Raw genomic sequence first — 20,540 nt, forward strand, 5'->3', positions numbered from 1 at the left:
AAGCGAAGAATATTATGGTTTTATAATGATGTTTGTATTTTATTTTTTTAACACTTTTTTGTGTAGAAATAATGGTCCAAAAGTTTTTTCTAGGAAATATTAATGGTACTTTAAATAGGTCATTTTTTTAAAATCGTTATTTTTTTTTCTAAGCGTGAGGAAAAAACTGTCCTGAAACGGTAAAAATACGCTGTAAATGAGACTTTAATGAAAAGTGAATGCACTTTTCAGACTTTAGTTATTTAGTCATAATTCCAAAAGTAATGTGACTAGAAACTTGAAACTTTTACCCTGTAGCAAAGATATTTTTTTTCGTATTTGATAAAATTGTTTAATGGCGATTTCGATTTAAATATAGAACTTTAAAAAATACCTAATTTTTTGTGTCTTTATGAGTCATTCAATATAATGGTTTAAATTTAGGGATTTAAAAATCTAGTAACCCTACCTGTTACTATTATCTAGTTCGAGAACCGAAAAGAAGGACAAACTTCCACCACCATTATTTAAATAATAATTTTATATATTTATACAATAAAAACTCCATTTTTGTATACATAATAAGTAATTAGTATTTAAATGTAAATTAAAATAAACACATTTAGGGATGCTAATTTAACAAATGGGGGTGCTAAGCATACCCAAGCCCCCTCGAATTGCGCCTATAATAATAAGGTTATTTAGAATAATTATCGATTAATATAGAAATTTTCATTCCTTTTAAAGTTAATTGGAATGTATTATGTATTCTACAATAAACAAATCTAAGAATTATACAACGACCAATAATGTACATTCACAGTTTATCACATAATTTAAATATACTTTAAAAGTATAAATACAATGTAATATTCTATAATTTCATTGGAAATGTATTCTTACAAATAAAAGGTTTATTTAAGCTAAATTTTTAAAATTTTGAATCTGATAATTTTAAATAAATAAAATATTAAATTAACAATTGTAAAATTTTAAACAAAATCTCGAAAACATAGATTTATTTTTTTTTTTTTTATTATGTTAATATAATAAAACATTGTTTGAACAAATTTTAATACATTTTCTGAAACCTTAAGACGGCTTACTTGCCATATATATTTTTTTTAATGACATTTTCAGTTCACAGCTAAATCTGAAGATGCAATCATTTTATTGATAACTTTTATTATATCTAAAATAGTTTAAATTCCTGATCAACATTTTTGGTTTCATTAATAATTTTTTGTATGCATTGAATAAATTCATAATAAGAATACAAATTCGAAAAATTTTCCAAAAGCATTGTAGACATTAGATTTTAGGTGATGGTAATCTTACAATGTATACTTAAATTGTTCGTATTAAATAGTATAAATTATTCACTAACCTGCACCGTGTGGTCGAAATTATTAATGATCCTTATTACTCTATTGGTAGATGATTTAGTTATATTAAGACCGGAAGTAGCTGAAGTCAAATCGTTAGCGTCAGCTATCGACTGTTTTCTGCTTATAGACGATTGTCTCGACCAACCCGAACCAGTGGCCGGAGTAGTAGTTGAGTTCCATCCTCCAGATTTCTTACCGTAATTTGTATTCTGCAATAAACAATAACAAAATATTAAATAAATATATTATGCTTACCACAAGAAGAACAAAAATAATTTATTAGTTTTTAGTTACAAAATATCGAACATAGTCTGGAATTAGAAACAATTATTAAGTAGTTTTTAAAAAAAAAGAAAAAAAAGGACAAATTATAACATATCATCTAATAATAAATCTTTTGATGTTTTTGTATTCCCACGTTTACAAAAAAATCTACTAATCATTTATAATTATTAATTTTTAAAATTTAAAAAAATAATCATGTATATCATCTACAAATGTGTGATGTTGTAAACACAGTACCTTAACGAGTACAGTACTCGAACACACCTGCAAGAGCGTATTTATATGTGCATGGATAAAAACGAGTACATACGAAAAAAGTTTGTTCGGAGACAAATCTGTAAGACGTTTCCATAACGTCTACAACGTTTGCGATAGTCGCGAACGTAAACGTAGATGGTCGTACATGTGTAAACGAATTGTCGTCGACTGACAAAAATCGTAACCGAAGTGTCGTTATACTTTTTCAATTGTGTTGATACATTTGATTCCAAACACGTTTCGGCGAAAGTTTTGGGACGGAATAAGATTTCGATAAAGGAGACAAAAAAAAAAAAACTAAAAACAATGTAAAAGCCTCGAGTGGCAACATGTAGGGACAGAGAATCGCGCACGTCTTGAGTGCGTGCAATGTACCTGCTCGGCGTGCTCGGCAATGAACGAGTGCAGTACGGTGAACGCGACTGCCATTCCATTGGTGTGCGCGATCGGGCGGCGCGCAGCTAAGATTCTGATGACGGTGGCGGCGGCGGCAGACGACGAGGAAAAAACGTGCACCGACCACGACGTGTGATACGAGTGTGACGAATGTGTTGCACTATTGCACCCCGGCAGTGCGACGAAAACGGTTAGTGGACGGGGGAAAAAAGAATCGAAATAACGACGACGGCCGAACGTTAACACAGCGACTACGATTGCGACCGTTCGAGCACACGCGGTTTAAAAAGACGATCGTGATAATATCGATTTCGAGGTGCAAGAGAACGTGGTTTATTAATAATATCACATGTTGTGAACGATGCGACTTTTCTGGTGGCGATCGCACGCGGTTGTTTGCTGTCGACTGTTGTGCAGCCGCGCGAGTTCGCTTTCGTCGTGTCCGGCGCGCCGTAGTGGTTAGGGTTGTATGGAGGTGTAATATGAACCGTTTCGGACGCACCAGCGGTCGTCGGGCGCGTCAAGGTCTTGGGCGCGGCCGACTTCGCGTCGTGGTCAAGACACTGCCGTTTAAGAGGTGCGTGCCGAGCCCTTGACCATCTTCGACGGCAATTTCGCACACCCTCAGCAACACCTTTCCCTTTATCGCCCCGTATTTCGACTCATCCCACCACTCTCGGCCCGTTTTTCCATCCGGTCAACGCTTCTCTCTCTCTCATTCTCTCCCACGTGCGTTCGCTCGCCATACAGGTAATCACCGTGATAATAATACTTATAGTAATAATAATGATAAAACAGTTATAATTATTGTTTTCGTCGACATGCAAAGGCACTACCGAATACGTGGAATACAGAACTCCGCCGTTTCACGCCGTGTATACATTGCATTCATTATTGTTGTACGTATTGTTTCGGCGGATGTATCTCGGGTGGAGGTGCACTTCCGGTCGTTTTCGCGCGCAGGGGACTCACTGCGGTTCAACCCGCGTGTATAGCCTATCACGACATACCTTATACAGTGTTTATATCTACGAAAAATACATTGTCGAGAGAACAAAACGAGGAAAAATCATCGCCACCACACCACTGTAACAGTTTAAAAGCAGTAATAAATAAATTGAGTTATTACGATTTACGTCATTAAATATTTGTGTTTAATGTGTACATGCAGTAAATTCGTTATTTAAGGTCAAGGGAAACAATGCAAAACCGATATATAGTAGAATTCGCTTATTACGATGCCGTATACAGCGATATTCCGGTTAAAACGATTCCTAGTCATGTATTTGGTCGGTTTTATATCTCACATAGATAATGGTTCGTCATCCGGATACAACGATCCGATTCTTTAGTTCTCTTATAGATCGTTATAATCGGATTCTACTGTATTTAAAAGATTTGTAAACATCGATGGAAATCGAGTTTTAAAGGGAACAACAATCTAAAAATATAATCTTAAACAACGATAATAGGATGAAAATATGTTAAAGTTATTTTACACTGATCGTATACAAGTACCAAAAATATAGAATTTATATATTGTATTTTATAATAAATAGAAACTTTTTTTTTTAAAAACAGTTAAATAATAATAATATTAAATGTGAAATAATTAAATTACTCCATTAATCTGGACAAATTATTTTAAATCAATTATATGTATAGGACAAGTTAAAGTAAAATAAAGTTAATTTTATTTAGAATACATTGAAAAAATACTAAACACAAGTCTACAATTAAAATTAATTCCTATAATACTGCAATATATGTACATTGCGTTAAAGTCCCTTCGATAAAGGACACGTTTTCAAACTAAATGGAAAGACCTATAGATATATTGAGTAGTATTTATTTACAATTTTTAAAATCATAGTTTTTATTAGAGTTTAAAATGTTTCTAAATTTTTTAATGAAGATTATAAATAAAAATTATGATTATTTATGATTAATATTTATAATAAATAACCTCGCGTTTGCATGTATAAAATTAAACTCGTATTTATTCAAAAAAGAAAATATTAAAAATTAAAATTCGAATTTTATAATTTTTCAGTATATCGAATTTATGATAATATTTTCAATTATAATGAGAACATGTAATCATTTTTTATGAAAAATACTAACTAAAATGTTAAAGCTCAGAACACAATAAAGCAATTTTTGTTTTGCCTTAAGAAATACAAAATTTTAATATAGATACTACCAAAATAATTTAATACAAATTTAGTGAAGACTAAAAAATTGTTTAGCTTATGATATTTGAACATATAATCATTATTAATTTATTACATTATAATTATTATATACGTAGTGCGAGGTTTTTTTTAATCCAAAAATGTGAAAATGCTTAATTAGGGAATAACGATAACGTTATGAATTAATTTTAATAAATATATTAACCCTTGGATTGTTAAAAGTTTATTATTATTTATTTTAATTTTACATAACCGTTTTTCAGCCAATCAAAATCGTAAGGAGTCCTTGACCGCTCTTGACCGTCTCATTTTAAAACATAAATGAACGACTCAAGATCTCTTATAAAAATGTAAAAATTAATCCGAAGGTCATATCAAAATAACCATCGACACGAACAAAACTGAAATCATAACATAACCGCAATATTATATTTTCATAGCATACACAAATTCCACCACTTGGTTAACATAACACGAACGAAAGGTAATTAACTTAAATTATAATACTAGAGGTTTTGCTACTTTTGGGTCATATTGAATTTTATTATACTTGCCAGATAGCATTTTTTTTCATTTCAATTCATAAATTATGGAAATGTTAAAAAAAGGAAATAAAACATAAATAGACATAAACAGATAGATCGTGATATTGATAAAAATGCGTGCAAACTCTAAACAGTGTTTTAGGGCATTTTTTTGAATGATATTATATATACATAGCTGCATCATATTTAATCTTAGTTGTAACCGTCTTAGTCATTGTTAACACTACTTGTGAATTTGGTACTATGTACTATTAGAGTTAAAAAGATAAATTGTGAAATTAAGAAATTTTATAAATTTAAATGCATTATTCGTTTTTTTTTTTATATGACATGGTTCATTCATAAAGTGATAAGAAATTGTTTTGAAACTTTACATTTTTTTGTTATGTATACTATAATCTTATTTTACTCATTTATTATATGGTATAATATTTTAATATTTTTTATCATATTTTGCAGATATTATATCTGAAACCTGGTCAGTGAGCTAGGTCTAACTTTAATTAATTATAGCTTAAAAATAACTTCATTCATATCAGTTATGGGTATAATGGACTTTGTTTTGGAAGGGAAAAAACAGAATTGTTATATAAATTATTTTTGGAATCGATACTTATATGTTTCAATATAAATTTTATTTAAAAAAATAAAATAATAATAAGAAGTTGTATAAAAAATTTAAGAAATTTCGTGAAATAACGAGTACAGCTTTTATTAACACACGTTTAATTCAATGTGACAATGAATAACAGTATAGCGTGCAAAACTAAAATTGTCATAATATAGTACTTAATAAACTTTTCAAATCAACACTCATAATTATAGCTAGGTATGAATAATAGTACATTAATTTATGGTATTAAAATTAAAATAAATTCAATTTACAAGGTTACGACCTTTTACATATTTTATTTTATTTTATTTTCAATTTTTTTGTCGTGAGAAAAAAGTATAATTACATAATTTATTTACTTTTAAGTTGATTTTAATATAATATAATAAATAATTCAAATAATATTTTTTATTAACTCCTTCAAAATCTTTAAGTATGAATTTTTAATATTACATGTAAAGTTTATAATTTTATACTTGTAGTATTCAATATTTTATCATTCTACTTTAAGTACCTCTATTTAAAATATAAACTAAATTCTTCATAATTTTAAGTGTAATACATAATATTAATTTATAATATTTTAAAATATATTATACAAGCCATTGTAATTTTAAAAAAATATTGACATCACCGATGAAATTAACTAAAAAAGATATCGTATTCGGTGTTGCCAAAACTGTTAATTCATCAAGCATATTTATCTCCCGCATTTCCAAAGATAGGTACTGTAAATATCATTCTTTGCGAAAATTAGTTAAAAAAATTATTAATCACATTGAATCAATTATTTGTAATAAGATATTACATTATATTATTATATTATTATTATTTTTATTACTAATAACATACCTATTAAAATCAGAAAATATTTTAACCCTGAAGAATCATAATTTTCAACGTCTGCCTATCAATACCTCAATACATAAACACTGATGAATTGAGCAAATAAAACATAACACCTACCAGTAAAATAACCTATTTCAGGGCTGGTATCTCAGTAGAAGAATTCGGTTTTCTACTTAGTTTCTGATGTCAGATGTACATAATAGGTGAAAACGTAAACAAATTACAAGATTCAATGTTGATCAATTAAAACAATAAACCATAGAATTTAATTTTCTTACGACTCAGTAATGTGTTTTATATGTAAAATATCCGCAAACTATTCAAAAAAACTAGCTGAAATCACAAAATAGTATCGAAACGTATTTCTTCGAAAACTATTTCTAATAAAATAGATAATGTGTATCACTTTGTAGAAACTTACAGCAATATACGTATTATAAAACGCAGTGAAAAAAAATAAATGAACATAATAAAATGTATAAAAGCATTTAGTATATATATACATCAAGGGAACATAAAGCCCAAAACTGGAAACTATTTTCACAACTAATTGAAATATAAAATTAAAAACTACTGAATAATAAAAATGAAAAAAATAACATAAAAAAAACATTTTTCACAAACTTATTCAACAAATATGTATACTAATTATAAAAAGAGCAATTTTTCCGGAAAAAAACAACCAGTTTTATGGTAGAATGATGAATGTAAAATCAATAAAAAAACAAAAATAAAACACTCAACAAATACAGGAAAACTAGACAACTAATCGATTTAACTACCCTGAAAAAAGAAAGAGCAAAAACTTTATTATTAAATTCTTTATTATTAAAGAAAATAAAAAAAAACAAGGAAAGAATATACATGGTGGTATATTATCTCCTTTATTATTTAATATTTTCATCTCCAATCAACCCACCCTCGCAGATACTCAAGTATTGGATTATGCAGACGACAAAGCTATTATTTCAATGCACGAAAACCCAGACATAGCTTCAGCTTATCTTCAACTCCATTTAGACCAAATGACCGACTGGTACAAAAAACGGAGGGTCAAAATAAATAGCTCAAAATCTGTACACATTACCTTCACACTAAAACTAAGACTCTGTCCTAACGTTTTCATAAATAATACTCCTATCCCCACATCTAGCACGGTCAAATATTTAGGTGTGCATCTCGACAAACGATTAACTTGGAGTAAACATATTAAAACCAAAATACTACTACTAAATTTACGCTCCAGATTACTCAAACTACTTTATTCTAATCAATTCACATATTTAAAAACAAAAATAAAAATTTATAAATCTCTTTTAAAACCTATTTGGACCAACAAACTTCAACTTTGGGGAGCAGCCAAAAAATCAAATACCAACAAAATTCAAACATTTCAAAATATTTCACTCCGCAAAATTATAAACGCCCCGTATTTTGTCTCAAACCATATGCTCCATAACGACCTTCATATAAAAACAATTAACGAAGAAGCCAAAACCTTCTACAATAGATTTCACCTAAAACTCTAAAATCACTACAACCCACTCATTAAAGGTCTCTCCATTCCAACCCTTACTGAAAATCCCCAACGCAGATTAAAAAGAACATGGTGTCGTGACCTTCAATTAAGACAATTGATTTTATTAAAAAAAAAAAAAAAAAAGGATAATTTAACGTAACACGTTATATTCAACAGCTAAAATGTCACTAATGGGTGGCTCCTTTAATCACGTCTTTTTCGCCTGTTCATCTTCATTGCTCACATACGCTTATTGTGCCTTAATTGTACAAATTGCATATTACAAAATAAATATAAAAAAAAAAAAAAAAACAATAATTAGTACCGAAAACCCTACAGTGACAGAACCCATGCGAAAAAAACGAAAAAAAATGAAATACCTAATCGTATTAACATTTAATCAAAACGAAAACATACAAAAAGTAAATAAAGAAATAATATTACAAGAACCAACATATACAGTTATCAAAAAAAAAAAAATCATAGTTGTGGCTCTGATAATATACCATTAATATCTTAAAAAAAAAATTTCCTACGATCAATATTAAATACTACCTAAATCTTATACTACAAATTATGGCCATAACACATCTTCCAAAAACAATGAAAACAAGCAATAATACTTCGAATCAAGCAACTAAATTTAAATTAATATAAAGTCCAAAAGTTATCTATATTATGTATACTTAGCAAAGTTATCGAAGACATAGTAAATCAAAAATTAATGTAGTATCTAGAAAAAATCAAACTTATATCTGAGGAACAAAACGGACTTTGAATACACAGTTCAACATATGACTGCCATACTACAATAGAAACTGCCATCTGCGAAAAATTAGCATGAAAGCAATTTATTTTAATAGGGACATCAAAAAGACATTTGATACAACGTGGAAATACAGGGATATTAAGTAACTATAAAATTGGGGGCATACTGAAAATATAATGTAGGTTATATCGGCTATCCTCCAATATGCAGTCTACCACAAAAATATGCGATCTACCATAATAGACGTAGTCTACCGTAATAATATTAAAAGTATAAATAAAAAAAAATTTTAATTTATTAAGGATCCAAAAAATTATCCACAAAGCATAATTTCATATCTCTAAGGAAAGCATCAAAAATATTATCTCTCTTATATTTTTCCTCTGTCATTTCTTTGGTATAGTTTTACATCATTGCCACATTTGTGATATTATTTTACACAAGGTAGTAGGTCATAATCTTGCAGGTATTTGACAGTAGATTCTTCAGTTAAAAAAATCTTATAAAATTCTTTAACTAGCATTTTAAAAACTATTTTTTCTGCTCAAAATTTAAAAAAAATTGTTTTACCACAAACGACACTAAACCAAATAACCCAGTAACCTGTATTTTTACATGATGAAATATACATAAACAGTTTAGCTAAGTCTTAACTGCTAAGAGGTAATCAGTATTAAATTATACATTACACAATTATTCCAATAAAAAATATTAAATTATTTCCTCTTTTAAATTAACAAAATTACATTTTAAAAATAAATCTTTAATATTTTATGTGAATTTTATAAGCGATATTATATTTCAATAATTAGTTTATTCAAGTATAATGTCGAATAATATGTTAAAAGCTATTATAAAGCCTATATTTAAATCTTGCAGATAACGGATATAGTGGTCGTATTCGTTACCTTTTATGTGTATAGCTACGCAGATAATAATAAGCTAGTGGCGTACATACGGGGGGAGGAGGTGTTCAAACCCACCCCTAGGGCCAAAAAAAAAAATTAATTGTAATATTATTAATTAAAATAAATTTTAAATATTTTTAATCATTTAATTTAAATACAGATATATTTAAGTAAATATTTATTCAAAATAGTCAAAATAGTTTAATTTTTAACTTAAAATTTTATCTGCAAGTGAAATCTTGTGTATTGTATTTAAATAGATTTTAATTATCGTTTGGAATCAGCATATAATAAATTTATAATGTTATAACCTATGAATTATTATTCTTAACTTATATTTCCACCATTTGTACATATGTTAATATACTATATAGTTCATGTATAAGACTTACGCGATCTAGTGTTCTATTTGATTACTAATTAGTATGTTAATGGTGAATTTAGTACTTTGTAAAAGCCAAGATAGCGCATTTGTTTACATAGTTTGCAAGTGTATTACACTTACTATACGTTTAATATTAATATAATATATTAAATATTACATATTTTAAGTTTTTATAAGTAATTATAATCTATATATATAATGTAAACAGTGAAACATAATGGTATGTATAAAACCATAGACCTTAAAATTTACATGAACACATTGTTAATTTTATTGTGATTGATAAGAGAATAGTCAATTGTGAGTGTTTGGCAGTTGTCCGAAAAATGATAACGACCTAAGAAACGATAAGGTCCGAAATTTGAAAAAGCAGTATCAACTGACTAAATCGAAAATTACCTATTCCAATTATATAATTTATATTAATAAAAGTTATACAATGTCCCTCGATTTTCAAAGCGGGAAAAATACTAATAGGTTATACTGTTTTCAACAAAAATTTTGATTACTTTTACTTTTTATTTATTTTATTTTACTTTGATTACTTTTACTTTTTATTTCATTTATATTTATTTTCTACAAAAATGGACCAAATTTTAAACTATGGTAACATAATTATGTATAACATTAAATCATGTTTTCTGGTTAAAACTTTGACTTGTATTATTTTAGTAACCAATGTAATTAGAGAAAGGTAATGCTTTTCTGCTCTCGCAATTCTTCTTTATGTCCATGTTATAAATCTATGTAGTATATCATGTATGTTTAAAAATATCTAGCTTAAAATTTAATTGTATATAAACCTTTCTTAAAATATATATGTATTTTATACATTTTTTAATTTTCTATGTGCTAGTATGATGTAAATAGTATAAAATATTACGTTTTAGTTTTAAGTGTGTACTGAAAAATAAGTATTTAAAAATGTATTATTTAAATATATTATTATAAATTATTTCATATAATTGATACCTGTTATTTTATATGTAACTAATTAACACAATAATTAAAAATTAGCTTATAAATAAATAGGTACTAAAACTCATGTAAAAAAAAAAAATCCTGAACATTATTTAAATTTAAATAAATTAATTGAAATTAATTTCATCTTTAAATAGGAAATTCTAGATATTAAATTAGGCACTATAATATTATATATCTATGTCTTTATATGTCTATGCTAAATACACAGGGATTGTTGGGTCAAAAAATGTGAACCGTAGTATAGTTTAAATTGAATATAATTATTATCGAAAAATATAATTATTATCATTCAAATGCAACAGTATAACTTCTTAAACAAAAAAATAATTTTATAATATAATTTTTAGAAATTTTATGTTGGAAACACATTTTATGCCGCCGTTTTTTGATTCTAGTCCTTATCATTTTTCGGACAACTGTCCCCAATTCCACAATTGTGCTACAGTAATTATTATTATTTTAACAGGTTATGTGTTGTCACGCGCACACAATAATTGCGTGCGTGCATTGGTCACTCAGTCACTTAATCTCGCCCTTTATCACGACTCGTGACGCGTAATGTTAGTAATATAGGCAAGGCCGGTCTACGAGTATTAGGTTTTTGTATATAATATACAATTTAATTTTCTAAAAAAATATTATAGTAGAATCGAATCTATGCATTTCAAGTCAGATTTATGTAATTATAGGTGTATATGACAAAAAAATAACAAAAATTGATTCAACTATACAAGTTATATTTTAATACATCAAAAAATAACTAAAAATCAAAAACTAGTTATATTATATCATTGATCTTTGGATATTGATTATAAAATAGTCCTAAAGAATTTCACCTAATATTAGTTTATTTATAAAAAAATATTTTATTTATATTCTTCCTTTGTCTTTTAAACAATGCGATTAAATTAGTCATACGTATAAAAATTTAAGAATATTAACTATTAAAAAACAAATATAAATGTAAATTTAAATAAAGAAGCCAGAGGAATTGATTGTGTAATTAATGATAGTACATGGGTAATAATAAAGTGATATTTAATTATATTTATAGAAGTTGTCTTTATAAGCTTATGAATTATTATATTATGCAATTATTTGATGTTTACCAATTTTGTACTTCCACTGTTGCTAAACATGGTAAATAATAAAAAGTTGAGTCATGACTACAGCAATTTTTGTTGAAAGTCACCACATAACATTTAGGTAACATAAATAAGATAATCGATAATCTCATTTATGTTATATAGCATATATGTGTAAATAGATATGAACGTGATGTGAACAAAATACATGCTACTTAAATAATGAAATAATATTGGAAATTATACCACAGTTGTTTTGTGATCAATCCCTCATCGACACTCGCTCTCATGGTATTTATTATTTTCACAAAATAGTCTTAGGATTTCAATGGGTTTATAGCCTTATCTATGATTTATATTGTTTATACAATAATGTTATAAAAATATAATGATAAAATATAACCCATATAATGACTATTAAAGTTATTTTTCATATTATTTTCGTCTAGAGGAAATGCATATTAAAATAGTAAATTATAAATATACTAAAAACCTCATTTAACCCGTCACTGATTGCACGAGGTAAATAATCTCCTAGTTTATTAATAAATATGTGTATCCAATTCATTATCTGCCAAACGGATTTGTAATTCTGAGTAGCTCATCAAAATCACTCCATGACATTTATTTAATTGAAAACTAGTTTAGTTAGTTGTACACACTCGTGTAAAAAATTTATCTGTTTGGAGAATATTTACCCCGCTCGACTGATCGTTTATTTCAAATGACCAAATGTAGAAAAAAAATCACGCGATCAATGACGGGTTAATAATTTTCATTATTCTTTGCACTAAAATTAACTTAATTTAGATACTTTTAAATAAAATTAATTTAAAGTTAACACGTTAATCTTAAAAAAAAGTAACGAATTAATTAACTTAATTAAAATTAACTTAACGTTTGAACTTAATTTTAACTTTTAACTCGTTAATGCCCAGCCTTGGCTATAATATTGTAACACATAATGATAAATTATTACTTAATAATATTCATATTCATAAGGGTTGCTTTAACATAATAAACCTAATACTTAAAGTTCATAAAATTAAATTAAAATTTAAGTATTAATTTATTTGAATATAAAAAATAATATTTTCAGGACAATTCAATCGTTCCAATCCATCTGCCTTCGCATAGTCACCCATGGTACGTCACAAACGCCGCTCTACACTAATACCTCAATGTCCCATCCATCAACTAGACCGCAGCCAATTTCTATTCAAGACTCCACTTCAAAATGCAAAGCCACCCAAACCAGCTTATATCTCAACTTCACTCTAATACACTTCCAGGTAACCCTACCCGACGCCTTAATTGGAAATGATCCAGAGATCTTCTCAACACCCAAAATTAATTTAAAATTCATGTAAAGGTAGCTCTACTGTGAGCATCTCTTTTCACCGTCTCATCACTGTCATTCCTCCATCAAATTTACTCATTATACATATAATAGTATAGATTGTAAATATTCAATAAACGATATTTTATTTAAAAAAAAAAAAATAAAATAATATAATATAACAATACGATTAATAAAATCCATTGTGCCCTTCGAACTCTTAAGAGTCGGAGCCCTAAAATAATTTTAGTAATATTTAAATTGTTTCATTTAAGGTTAAGTTGTCTGGTAATACACATACTATTAATTGCATTGTGAATAATCTATATTATTTGCATAATGTTAGAAAAATTGTTTTACAATTTTCGAAATATTTTTCCTACCTTTACACCTCAGATGATAATCCTACAAATTACCAAATACAATGAAATGTATCAACTGTAATTAATAATCATTTTTTAAATTTATATACTAGATTAAAAATAAATAGTAACTAACTTCACAATTACATAAATAGCTGAATGATTTTCATTTTAAGTAGTTAATTGTTCAGCAAAAGTAATCTACTTATTTAATTATTATTATTATTATTTTTTTTTATTAATTTTACTATGATTAAATTAATGAATTTTCAGTTTTCATTAATTTAATAGTAACGATTTAAAAACTATTATAATATTTTCCTCTTAGGATTATTATTGTGAAAATACCTTGAAACTTTTATAAGATGATACCACATACGATTGATCATCTTCTAACTGATCTAAACTGACAACCCTGATGCCATCCATAGAAAATAAATATCGTGCACCACGAGGTAAATCCATTCGTGTTGATAATTTGTCTAATAATGCTTCTAAGTTACTAATATCTCTTCCGGGTCGGAAGCGCAGTTCTAATCCCGGAAAGTATAAATCACCATTTTTAAAAAATGTTACCTGCAAATAAATAAGATTTGTATTACAAAATGCTTTAATATAGCTTTGTATTTAATATAACTTAAACTTATTATGTTTGATAAATTATTTATTTATAATTTTAGCCACTTTTAAACATTATACCATAAATTATTTACATTTTATGAATTTAATTATTTTTAGATTTTTTCCTTGTTTGAGAGCTGTTTGTAAATATAACTGTACAATTTATTTATAAAAAGTCATCAAAGTAATAATTAGCAATGATCGATTATACATATGGTAAAGATATTCTTTATATTTAATTCCATGCTATGAACAGTAAATAAAGTATTTTTTATCCTTATTTTTACCATTTACCAACTTAACAAATAAATTATATTATATTAATTTGTTACAAGATATCTGAAAAGTATAGATGAAACAATGAAATATTAATTGTAACACGTTTAAAACAAACAAAATATTCAATGATTAATGCATTCATTTCCTATCCGTATATTAATAGTTATCACTAAATATGTTATGATATTTTTATCAAAATGTATTATTAAATATTATAATACTAAATTTTAGTATTATATTTAATCACATTATGGATATGATAGGTATTAATTTTTTTTTTAATAATTTATTGCAGACATTTTTTGTTGTTAATAAACAATTATTAAACAAAATAATATAATAATTAGGACGCGGATGTAATTACATTTGCAAATTTTCTTCTATTGTTCCAATTTATTGCTAAGTAAGCTGTAAATGTATTGTGTGTCATAATGAATAAAAATCTAAAAACAAGTAAAATTTTACACAATTTTCGAAATATTTTCATTTTAACTATAATTTTATTGAATTCACACTTTTTTAAAACTATTTTTACTATTTTCCATAGAATTTAAACACAATTAAGTTTGAAGTATACGAGTATAATTTATTGATACATATTGTTCAAATGATTTATTGTGAATTGGAATTATTTTCGTCACGAAAGTTTGATTATTTTCAAATTGCATCGATCGTGTCCTACTGGGATTATCGAATTTGTCAAATTTACAATATAGATGAGATTTTATTTAACTAGTTTCAGATAATTTGTGAAATGTAATTTTTTGACAATCTGTTCTTCAGTCAGTCCTCGAATTTCATGTGATCGCATTATTTTATTTTTTTGTAAATATGACGAAAATTAATTTAAGTTTTATTAATATTTAAAAAAATAACATTTAAAATTAAAAATTAAAAATAAAACCTTATAGTTTAATGTAAAATTGAATGTTTTGTAAAATAAATATCCTATAAATCATAATGAAACGTTATTTTTTAGTAAAATTTTTAATTTTTTAATTGCATTCTTCGATATTTTTACTCGTATTGTAATACTTTAAATTATTATTAATAATAAAGAATTTTACAACTAAGATTTGTTTAATAATTCATATAAATTGAAGTTTTAATAATTTTTAATATTTATAATACCAAAGTTAAGTAAATATATACTTGTAAATTATAGCCTAAAACAGTTATACTAGAAAACATTATGCCTTGTTTACATGTAACGAGCCCTCGATTGTGAAACAAGATGTCTTGCTCAGTCTAGTGCCGAAATTGACCGAGTCAGCGTCTACACCATTTTATTCACTGGTTCGAGTAACAGATTAAGATGTGTGTCACTGTATAGGGTGTCAAAAAGAACGCAGGATTTATTCTGCCTAATCTTTAATGTCTTGGAACTTGAGCAAGAAACTTGTCGTATCATCAACGAACTTGATGGGGCATCATGTGATTGAATGATGGTAAATTGTATAGAAATAATAATCGCCTGTAGGGCTAGAGGAAGGGTCATGTGCCTGATATTGTTTTTCGCTGTTAAACCTTAACTTCTCCTAAAGAGAATGATATATTTATTATGTGTTTTTAAAAAAAAAATAAATTTAATTTATAACAGATTTAAATCCTGCGTTCCTTTTAAAACACTCTATATTTCACACGTCACTCGGCTGTTAGTTTAGACACGTCGAGTACAGTACGTCTTGGTAGTGGAGTAGTCACTCGATCCAGCGAATAGAAACTGTTTCTATTCACTCGTACACTCATTTTATTTGTCCGATTACTAGGCCGAGTACTGGTTCCTGGAGTTCCCATGGGACTTGGTTCGGCCGAGTTCACTTTCTCGGCTGAATGCTCGTCACATGTAAACAAGGCATTATGATGAAAAATCTATTTTTTTAATTATTATTGTCTTAATAATTATTCTCACTTTTCTTGCTTTCCAATAGGATAAATGATTGTATTTTTCTTTAGCTACTCTAGATGCAGCTAATCCAGGAACTGCAGCTGGCATTACCGAAGACGTTTCACTTCCATTATCATTTCCTGGACTAGCAACTCTACTATTAGGTACACTCTGCCAGTATCCTGCAGGACCAGTATGTCCCATTTGTTGGGTCTGACGTGATGTTATCTAAAATTTTAAAAATTCAATTTTTAGAATTAAATTTATCACTCTGCATCTTTATAAATAATACAATAATAATATATATATATAATATAAATATAATAATATAATAATAATAATAAAATATAATAAAAATATAATAAAATTGTTTACACCCATTTCTATATTCATAAAGTTTATAAATAAATCAATCTAGTCTGTATACTTGTATTAATCCAATTGTTTAAATAAAAATGGAGCCCACACAAGATGGAAAGATGGGATTTGCGATAGTTCATAAAATGTTAGCACATAACTGAAGTCAATGATAGATCCAAAAAAACCATTATTATTATTTAAATAAATTAAAATAAATACATTATTTTGTGTTTTGATTATAAGCGTATTATAATAGATACTATTTAAAAATTATAAAACTTATAAAACATATAAAACAGATATATCTCATAATTTTGCAGTTATTTTTTAAATTTTTTTGTTATATTTTACATGATAAATTAACTATCCAGTGTTTTAGCTGATTCTATACATATTATATGGGTAAGTCATAATTGGAATAATTTTTACAGTTACACCTTTTGGTTTTCTACATTATGGAACATCTACAATTTTAAATTCAAAATGTACAATTATATCAGACTTTCTTGATACTATAAACTGAATATATTACTTTATCTTACTTCTTGAAACTCTTCATCTTCACTTTCAGACTTGTTGTCTGGTTGTGGAACATTTAATCTGGCAGGGGCTACAATCTCTTTCACATTTGGTTCATGTTTTTCTTCGCTGGGATCTGTTGGAATATTGTCCCGTTCTCCCATTGTACTGGATGGACGGGATGACGGTTGAACAATGACTGTTGGTGCCAACATTTTGCCGGTTCATCAAGTATGTTTCATCTAAATATCACAGTAAAAATTATTTAATTAAAAAAAATTTATATAAGTGATTATAAGTATAATTATATTTATACATAGGTCAAATAGTTAATTTGAAAAACATTTAATGCCTTAGTGTTTTAAATGGTTATCCAATTAACCTTGAGTTAATAAGTGATTTTAGTTATTTACAATGAAAATTTACATACCATATCGTCATGAAAATGTCTATTTACATAAGACTTTGAAGTGATTCACTTTTCAAAGATGACCTGTAAAAAATATTTTAATTTATTTTAATTATAATTTTTATAGATCATAATATAAAAATTCAACAAAGTAAATATAATAATATTAATATAAAAAATATTATTATATTCAGATAATACAAATTAATGTAACTTGGTGCCTACTAGTATTTACTCATTTATATTCAACAGCAATAATTAGTTCTCAATTTCTAATTATTATTGTTTATTATTACTTATAGTTATAAGTTATATTCCCCATGTATAGCAGTTACTTTTAGGACTCATTGAAAAACTTATCTTAAAATTTTAGCTAAATCACCAATAGGTACTACTCAAAATTATTTAATTTGTATTTTAAATTAAGAAATTTTTCAATAAGAACGTTAATTTCATAAGTATTAAACTCAAACCCTAAACCTAAATCTAATGATTTTTACAAAACCAAAATAATGCCGGTACTTTCATTTATTGTAATATAGATTCACCATTTAGTCAAGTATAATATTTGTGAACACAAATAAGGTATGTGATTATTTTTTATTGAGAACTAAATTATATAGAATTTTCAATCAAATCCAAATTGATTATACAATTTATAATTAAATTAGAATATAAAATGTTTTTTTTTACTTCTTTTAAATTTTGATAATTTAAAATTTGTAGTTATATAAATATGATAAATCATTATTGATGACTTTATTATATATTTAACTAAAAGACGAGGACAGTTCTTGTAATTACGCAACATTTCTTCAGCTTAACAATTTAAACGATTATAAACATTTTTTTTTTTTTTTAATGTATTTACATTTAAAGTAATTTAAAAACAGCAAAGAAGGATTTTATGTAGTCCTTGAAATTAATAAAGGTAAATAAATTAATTTAATAAGTAAAGGATAACAATATAGGATAAAATACACGTTTTTGATAAATTACATAAAACAAAAAAAAGTTCAAAATAATACCATTATTAGTTTTGATTTATTTTGTATTTGTAATGTGCATGTAAAATCTATGTTCGTATTCTTACTTTCTGTACTAATTTTTAATAAAATTAAAAAAAATTTTAAAGAATTTTTTTAAATTAGTAAAATTATAATATCATTGCTCATTATCAAAATTTATCCCAAATTTAAGCATATACATTTTTTCTCAAATGATTCACTACATTAATTATGTTCAACAGTCACCATATGTGTTTAATACTATAACAATATACACCCTCATTGAATAGAACGTTTTAATTATTTATTTTATGTAAATGAAACTCGAGAATCATTGAATATTAAATTATTAAAAAAAATAATATCAACAAATAATAATTTTTCAGCAAATATTAAATTCTAAATCATAATTGATACATAATTACTTAAAAAATAAATAATACGTCTATATATTTAACGTTGAAATCGTATTATTATGTTTACATAACTGCACATGCGTTTATATAATTATAAGTATAATAGATACACCTTCGCCACAATATTTATTTATTTACTTTATGAAATTATTCAATAAACACATTAGGCAATGAAGGTTTGAAGCGTATGTTTATTGAATTTACAAGAGGTACTACAGTAATTAATTATATTAGATTTTATTAAATGTATATAATGTATATATTATTATAATATATAATTTTTACTGCAATAAATACTTAACCTTTCGTAGTTGTTTTTAATATTATTTTATATTCACCTTATGTACTGGATTCGTATAATGGCAACGTGATAAGATGAAAACATACAATAATAGATTCAAATATAAATTGACAAATTTTTTTAGTAAAGTAAAAACTTAAACGTCGATCACTGACCACTGTAATCGTTGTACACTTGATTTGTACAGCGGTAAGACTACGGAAGGAGTTTAGAAAGTCGAGAAAGTACACCCCTCGCGCTGCTGGCGACTGTTGACCACTGGTCACGCAATTCTTAACCAACCACGTTTGCGTCTAGAATTACCTTGAGCTCAATAGGTTTTGCATGGGCATTACCGCTGGAAGGGTAAGTTTTGTTGGCGAAATTGTGCAAGACACAAAATCAGCATGCACGCGTCATCAACCTGTGATCCAAATCAGGTGATATAGTTGAAAATATTTCGCGTACAATTTTTAAAACTGTATGATCTAAAAAAACACCCTGGAATTATAATCAATATCAGATTGCGGAAACGATACCTTTTATGTAAATTTCCTCATCCTCTTATAATATCGTTACACCAAACATACAGTTATAAAACTGACCGATAACCAAGATGTAGTTACATGATTTTTTTTCACCATTCATTATAATACCATCTTTATGTAAATGTAACTTTAACAACGAACATATTACTAAAACAACGTGTTCCGCAGACATTGCAGAAGACAATATTATTGGCTCGCGAGCCATTTACTCATTTATCAAGAACATTATTATTGTAAGATAATAAAACATAAGTAAAATAATGAAAATGTATTAATAATATTTTTTTAAAACGAACGGCGTTTTGTGAAATACCGTTTCATCTAATTTATAAACCAAAAAATAATATCAGTATA

General features: G+C 26.5%; 1 protein-coding gene across 5 annotated transcripts in view; it reads right to left on the reverse strand.

The window, feature by feature from the left end:
* The window catches only part of LOC112689087 (echinoderm microtubule-associated protein-like CG42247), a 27,804-nt gene extending 7,907 nt beyond the window's left edge, over nucleotides 1-19,897 (reverse strand). Inside the window, exons 1-6 of one of the 5 annotated variants that reach the window (XM_025562600.1) lie at nucleotides 19,697-19,897; nucleotides 17,957-18,019; nucleotides 17,550-17,768; nucleotides 16,672-16,875; nucleotides 14,208-14,435; nucleotides 1,367-1,576 (exon numbers count right to left, since the gene is read on the reverse strand). In XM_025562600.1, coding sequence (XP_025418385.1) covers nucleotides 1,367-1,576; nucleotides 14,208-14,435; nucleotides 16,672-16,875; nucleotides 17,550-17,741 — 834 coding nt within the window. In that variant the 5' untranslated portion in view covers nucleotides 17,742-17,768; nucleotides 17,957-18,019; nucleotides 19,697-19,897. The other 4 variants (XM_025562599.1, XM_025562601.1, XM_025562602.1 and 1 more) reach the window with 4 other exon arrangements.
* Nucleotides 19,898-20,540: the final 643 nt, after the last annotated feature.

This window comes from Sipha flava, unplaced genomic scaffold (genome assembly GCF_003268045.1).
Source record: "Sipha flava isolate LNK unplaced genomic scaffold, YSA_version1 42_pilon_pilon, whole genome shotgun sequence".
NCBI classification, from domain to species: Eukaryota; Metazoa; Arthropoda; class Insecta; order Hemiptera; family Aphididae; genus Sipha; species Sipha flava.